We start from the raw sequence: 6,830 nt of genomic DNA on the forward strand, positions 1-6,830 counted from the left end.
CCACCCATCCATCCACCATCCGTCTACCATCCAACCACCCACCCACCCATCCATCCATCCACCCACCCATCCACCCATCCACCCACCCATCCATCCATCCACCATCCGTCTACCATCCGACCACCCACCCAACCATCCACCATCCATCCATCCATCCATCCACCATCCATCTACCATCTGCCCACCCATCTATCCACCCATCCACCATCCATCCATCCATCCATCCACCCACCATCCACCTATTTATCCATCCATTCTCCCTCCCTCCATTTACCACCCATTGGTCATATGATACTCTGTCTAGAAGCTCTGACACGACATCTTGGCCACTTCTGTGCTGCCTGTGCCTCCTACCTGTGGTAGCATCCATGTGGCTGATTCCTTAGCTAAATTCTGCACAAACCTGAGAGGCCTGAGTGGAGCATCTACCACATGCCAAGCCCCTGCTGGCAGATGCTGGTGAGCAGGTCATGGTCTTGTGGTATCAGTGAATGAGCAGCGACTGTCCTATCCCAGAACCTGCCTGGTGTGCTCAGGTTGACGTGAGGAGGGATGCGGTTTTCCCCCAGGATCCCTCAGCACTCTGTTCAGGGCAGCTGTTTCTCCCCACTGACCACAGCTGCAGCTCCAGGGCTGTGGTGTGGCGGGGCCTGCCTGGCACCTCCTGTCCTTTCTACTCACCCCTCTTTCCCTGCAGTTTGGGGAGCGCTTTGAGTTCGACTGCAAGAACTGTGTCTGCCTGGAGGGTGGAAGTGGCATCGTCTGCCAGACCAAGAGGTGCAGCCAGAAGCCTGTTACCCACTGTGTGGAAGACGGCACCTACCTCGCCACGGAGGTCAACCCTGCCGACACCTGCTGCAACATTACCGTCTGCAGTAAGGCCATCCCCTGGGGCCCGCACCACCTCTCGGAGGTGCACACATCCCTGTAGGCCGGGCTGCCTGCTGTCCCCTCTGTGGCAAGTGGGGAAACAGCTGGCTTGGGGGCCTCCGATGTGCCCCTTGAGAGGGCTTGGGAGGGGGCCGCTGGGCACAGTCCAGGCCTCCCTGCTGCAGGGCCTGACCTGGGTGGGAGGGGACCCTTGGTGGTGCTGGGGGCCTGACCCTGTGCAGTGGCCCCGGGGGCTTTGCCTGTGAGGAGCCACCCTCATGGCTGCATGCCCACCCTGTCTTCAGAGTGCAACACCAGCCTGTGCAAAGAGAAGCCCCCAGAGTGCCCGCTGGGATTTGAAGCAAAGAGCAAGATGGTGCCTGGCAGGTGCTGCCCCTTCTACTGGTGTGGTAAGCAGGGCTGGTGGGCGGGGCAGGGGGAGGCTGCCGCCCGGGGTGGGGTGGCTGTGGGGGATGGGCTTTCTCCTAGGGGCCTCAGATTCTGGGGACACAGATGGCTGCATGCTTGGTTGATGCACCCACCCCAGCCTTGAGCGCCCACTGGGTGTGCACTGGGAGTGGGGGTCTGGCCAGGTGGCCATCCCGGGGCAGTCTCCAACGAACGGCGTTCTCCGTTCTTTCTCCCAAGAGTCCAAGGGGGTGTGCGTTCACGAGAATGCTGAGTACCAGGTGAGCCCTGGGCTGGGTGAGGGAGGAGGAGGGGAGGAGGGGAGGAGGTTGGCTGCAGTGTGGGGGTCCTGGCAGGCTCTTGGGCTGGCTGGGGTGCTGGAGAAGCCCCTGCCTCACGTCTCTCCCTATGCCCGAAGCCCGGTTCTCCAGTTTATTCCTCCAAGTGCCAGGACTGCGTGTGCACGGACAAAGTGGACAACAGCACCCTGCTCAACACCATCACCTGCACCCATGTGCCCTGCAGCACCTCCTGCAGCCCAGTAAGCGGCTGCCCCAGCCCTGGTTCCCCACCTCAGCCTGCCCTTTTCCCTCCTCCCAGACAAGTACCCGGGCCCATGTCTGCGTCATGACACTTTCTTTCCTCCTTTCAATGCCAACCTCTCCCTGTTCCCACCTCTCCGTCCTGACACCTGCCCAGCTTGGGGCCTCCTCCAGGTGGGGGTTGTCGGCAGTCCTGCAGGCTCTGTGAGGTGTGGGGTACAGCCTGGGAGTTCCGCTGCAGTGGCGTGTCTGTGTGCGCAGGGCTTTGAACTCGTGGAGGCCCCCGGGGAATGCTGCAAGAAGTGTGAACAGACGCACTGTATCCTCAAGCAGCCTGACAACCAGCACGTCATCCTGAAGGTGTGTGCTGCTGGCCCTGGCATGGCCGGGGTTGCTTGAGCCCAGGGCAAGGCACAGGCCACCCAGGATCCCCCAGCTGAGTCCTCCCAGTCCTGGACACAGCTGTGATGGGCGTCCTAGGGCTGCCATGACAAATGAGCAGGCGTCTTCAGGGCAGAAAGGGTTCTCCTGGTTCTGGGGCCCAGAAATCCCAGAGCAAAGGGCCTCAGGGCTGTGCTCCCTCAGAGGCTCTACGCAAGGACCTTTCCCAGCCTCTGGTTCCTCCAGGTGCCCTTGGCTGTGGCCATGAGGTTTCCTTCCCTGTGTCTGTCTCTCCTCTCCCTTGTAAGGATTTAGGGCCCCCCAGCAGGATGATCTCATCTTAGGATGTTTCATTTAATGACACCTTCAAAGATCCCTTTTCCAAGGCAGGTCGCGTTCATAGATTGAGTTACAACACAGACAGATCTTTGAGGGTTGTGTGGGCTCCAGACTGGTGCCTGATGTGGGGTCCCACCCGTGTCGCTTGTCCTGTGGCCCTGGGCCTTGCCAGGAAGCCTCCCCAGCCACGTGTCTCCAGGGTGTCTTCCTGGCTGGGCTGGGGCTGGGCCTGCTGCCCTCCCTCACCAGAGCTCCCTGCCCCACAGCCTGGGGACTTCAAGAGCGACCCCAAGAACAACTGCACATTCTTCAGCTGCGTGAAGATCCACAACCAGCTCATCTCGTCCATCTCCAACATCACCTGCCCCAACTTTGACGCCAGCATTTGTGTCCCGGTGAGTGGGCCACCTGGGGCCTGGCTGTGGGTGCTCAGCCGGGAGTGGGGGCGCCTGGTGTTCTGAGGGTCTGGGGCCCCAGTGCTGTGACAGTGGCCTCGGGCCTGGTCTGAGCTGCCACAGGAGGCTTTGCCTGGGGCTTTCTGCAGCAGCTACTCCCGCCCATGGCATGGGAGGAAGGTGCTGTCATCCCCAGGAATGTCCGGGGGTCCCGGGCTCATTCTCCTTTCCCTCCAGGGCTCCATCACACTCATGCCCAATGGATGCTGCAAGACCTGTGAGTACAGGGCATAGCCTGGGGGGTGGGCAGGGTTGGGGCACAAGGGCTGGTGCCCTCAGCCCTGCCTGGGGTGGCTGGAGGATGGACAATGGCCTCCGGGTGGGCAGTGAGGGCTGGGGGCTGAGGCCAAGCCTGGGGAAGGGACGTAGCGAGGGAGAGCCTCCCTCTCCCCTCAAAGATGTGGAGGCCCTGCCCCGAGCCGCTGCCCCCTCTCCCCAGGCATCCCTCGCAATGAGACCAGGGTGCCCTGCTCCACCGTCCCCGTCATCACGGAGGTTTCGTACGCTGGCTGCACCAAGACCGTCCTCATGAATCATTGCTCCGGGTCCTGCGGGACATTTGCCATGTGAGTTCCAGGCTGGGAGTGTGCCTGGAGGGGATGGTGGGGGCCCCATAGAGGCGAGAGGCCAGCGCTGGCCCTGGGAGGTCGCCCCTCACTCCGCCCTCCCCGCAGGTACTCGGCCAGGGCCCAGTCCCTGGACCACAGGTGCTCCTGCTGCAGAGAAGAGAAAACCAGCCAGCGTGAGGTGGTCCTGAGCTGCCCCAATGGTGGCTCGCTGGCACACACCTACACGCACATTGAGAGCTGCCAGTGCCAGGACACCATCTGCGAGTTGCCCACCGACACCTCCCGCCGGGCCCGGCGCTCCCCCAGGCATCTGGGGAGTGGGTGAACTGGGTGGGCACAGCCACCCTTCACTGCCCTCCACAGCTCTGCCTCCCCCGGACCCTCTGAGCTTCCTGGCCTCCTAAGCTTGGCTTCCTCTCTTCAGATATTTATTGTCTGAGTCTTTGTTCAGTCTTTGCTTTCCAATAATAAACTCAGGCAGACACACCGCACTGTGTGGTTTAGGTTGGTGCTGCAGGGGTGTGGCTTGGCCACTGTGCATGGCGGAGGCCTGGCCACTGGGCTTTGCACACAGGACATGGGGACACCACACACACGCCACGTGGTTGGCACATCCCTCGTACCAAATGCAGGGGGCATGTGGAGGCTGCCTGCCCTCCACTCCCGGTTCTCACCCTGGGCAAAACCCCCATGGGGCCGTGGAAACGCGGTCAGATTCCCTGGTAGGAATCCCCCCAGCCCTGAATCTGTGAGAAGAGCCCTGGGTTCCGTCACAGCCATTTCCCAGGCTTGCCACGGTTGGTGGGGACTTTGTGTAGCCCCGAGGGTCAGGTGGCCCTGGGGTGTGTGTGTGTGTGTGTGTGTGTGTGTGTGTGTGTAGCCCCGACAGGTAGCCCTGGGGAGGGTGTGTGTGTGTGTGTGTGTGTGTGTGTAGCCACGAGGGTCAGGTGGCCCTGAGGAGAGGGTGTGGGTGTGTGTGTGCGAGCATTTGCTTGTGTGCACACGTGTCTGCATGTGCCATGTGTATGTGAATTGCACCTCGCCCTGGGTCTCTACACTGGGAAAATGGAGAAGGTCTTAGTCCTCAGGTCACTGTAAGCTCCTGCTGCAAAGTGACAAAAGGCAACTGGGACCTGGTGGCCCCGTCAGGGCTTTGGGGAGCTGCCAGGCAGAGCTGCCAACGCCTTCAAACCTGCAGAAGTTCTGGTTGGCTCTGTGGACCCAGCCAGACAGGGGGCACTGGGTGTGGACCCTGGGCACAATGCCCACTCGTGTTGGAGAGCTGAGCCCCCGGCCTTCTAGGTGGAGCCCACGGAGGCTGCTGGGGCCAGAGCAGGTGCTTGTGTAGTTCAGAGAGGAGTCTGGTGTCTCCTGTCAAAGGCAGGTGTGTGCGGGGAGGCCGAGGCCCGTGAGCACAGTGATCCAACCTCAAGCATCCTCTGAGGTCAAAGGGGAGGACATTTGTCCCCAGACCGCAAGGCTGTGCCACACCCTTTACATGTGTAAAAACCCTCAGGAGGGCAGACACCTGGGCTGGGCTCCGCACTTCCAAAGCCAGGGTGCAACCGGTCCCCAGGGCGTGACAGGTCCCCAGGGCGCGACAGGTCCCTGGGTGCAATGGGTCCCACCCCCTGCTGTCCTACCTCCCAAGTAGCTGTACAGGCATGTGGCACCATGACTGGCTAATTTTTAAGAACTTGCTTTTTGTTCTTATCTTTCAAAACAATCCTATGTTTTACTAAAGTAACATGCACTTGATTTTTGAATAGTTTTGTTTGTTTTGTAGAGACAGGGTCTCACTATGTTGCTCAGGCTGGTCTCAAACTCCTTCCTGGGTTCAAGCGATCCTCCCACCTCAGCCTCCCAAAGTACCAGGATTACAAGCATGAACCACTGAGCCTGGCTCCTGGCGGGGGACTGAGGCCACTGCCCTCCCCTAGCTGCTGCCTCCCATCTGACCCCAGGGAGGGCAGTGGTTGAGGGCCGGAGTTGAGCAGCAGCCCTATGGGGTCCGAAGCCAGTTGGGATATCCCAGCTCATCAGCGCCACCCAGGGTCCTGGGGCCCGCTCAGGCCTGGGGCCTTTCCACTTCCCCGCTTGGCTCAGCAGAGCCCCCAGAAGGACCTGCTCATCCCCTCTGGTGGCCCCAGGAGCCCACACTGTCTAGGCCTAGGGACCTCCTGGGCAGTCAGTTGGCCTGGGCCTGCCATGGAGCCCCTGAGGCCACCCCAGCGCCTCTGGCATAGCCACGTGGGGATTCTGGGGGCTTCAGAACTGGCCCTTCCATGAAGCGGTTAGCATGACCCCCAGAGCCATCTCTGGGTCACTTCGAGGGTGATCTGTTTCCGGCCCACCCCCAAAACCTATGTATCTGCCTGGCTGTGCCCACTGGGCCCAGCAGTCCCTGCACAGGCCAGGAAATGGGCAGGGCGGGGTGGGGGCACTGAAGTCAGAGACCTGGTAAGGAAGAGGTGGCCAGGCTCCCTCCAACTTCCTCATCTGTCTCCCGGCTTGCAGCTGTGAAGAGGGGTTTCTCCTGGTGATGCAGCGTGGACACGGGTGCGGCTGGGCCCCTGCGTGCTCTTCCCTGCTGTGCCCTTTGAAGCAGAGGCTACCCGGGAAGCTCAGGAGAGCATGAGCCCTGACCCCAGTCCTTCCCCAGACAGCCCTGCCCCTTCCCAGAGCAGGCCCCACCCCTTTCCTAAGACAGGCCCGCCCCCTCCCCAGAGCAGGCCCCACCCCTTTCCTAGGACGGGCCCCTCCCCTTCCCCAGAGCAGGCCCCACCCCTTTCTGAGAGGAGGCCCCGCCCCTTCCCCAGAGCAGACCCCACCCCTTTCCTAGGAGAGGCCCCGCCCCTCCTGCCCACTCAGGATCTTCATTTTGGGTTCTCTTGTGTCCAAAACTCCAGTGCAGGTGTTGTGGGCTGGGAAGGAGCTGCCCCATCAGGTGGAGGTAGGGTTGGTGCCAATGGAGGGGCAGGGAGACGCAGGGGCTCCCTTACCACCATGTCCAGTCACTGTGCAGCCCCTGACTTTATCCCCAGTGGCCTCCTCTTCCTCACATAGCTCATGCCCCCAGCTAGGTCCTCCTGGGTCTCCCTAGGGGTGACCTGGGGCAGGGGCTGCCTGGCCTGTTTCCCTGGGCTCCCCACAGTGGGCTAAGCCCACAGCAGAGGAGATAGGGAGCCAGTCAGCCAGGTGGGCAGCCCGCTACCCCCTTGGAGTAGCTGGAAGGGTTGGGACCACGTTCTCTCATTCTCTGGAAG

General features: G+C 61.5%; 1 protein-coding gene across 1 annotated transcript in view; it reads left to right on the plus strand.

Annotated features, from left to right (window-relative positions):
• MUC2 (mucin 2, oligomeric mucus/gel-forming) overlaps window positions 1-4,048 on the plus strand; it is a 36,618-nt gene extending 32,570 nt beyond the window's left edge. Inside the window, exons 47-55 of the mRNA XM_011993865.1 lie at window positions 698-875; window positions 1,176-1,280; window positions 1,519-1,559; window positions 1,697-1,819; window positions 2,082-2,180; window positions 2,807-2,935; window positions 3,173-3,212; window positions 3,435-3,561; window positions 3,670-4,048. Coding sequence (XP_011849255.1) covers window positions 698-875; window positions 1,176-1,280; window positions 1,519-1,559; window positions 1,697-1,819; window positions 2,082-2,180; window positions 2,807-2,935; window positions 3,173-3,212; window positions 3,435-3,561; window positions 3,670-3,889 — 1,062 coding nt within the window. The 3' untranslated portion in view covers window positions 3,890-4,048. The remainder of the gene's footprint in view (window positions 1-697; window positions 876-1,175; window positions 1,281-1,518; window positions 1,560-1,696; window positions 1,820-2,081; window positions 2,181-2,806; window positions 2,936-3,172; window positions 3,213-3,434; window positions 3,562-3,669) is intronic.
• Window positions 4,049-6,830: the final 2,782 nt, after the last annotated feature.

This window comes from Mandrillus leucophaeus, unplaced genomic scaffold, assembly GCF_000951045.1.
Source record: "Mandrillus leucophaeus isolate KB7577 unplaced genomic scaffold, Mleu.le_1.0 Scaffold435, whole genome shotgun sequence".
NCBI classification, from domain to species: Eukaryota; Metazoa; Chordata; class Mammalia; order Primates; family Cercopithecidae; genus Mandrillus; species Mandrillus leucophaeus.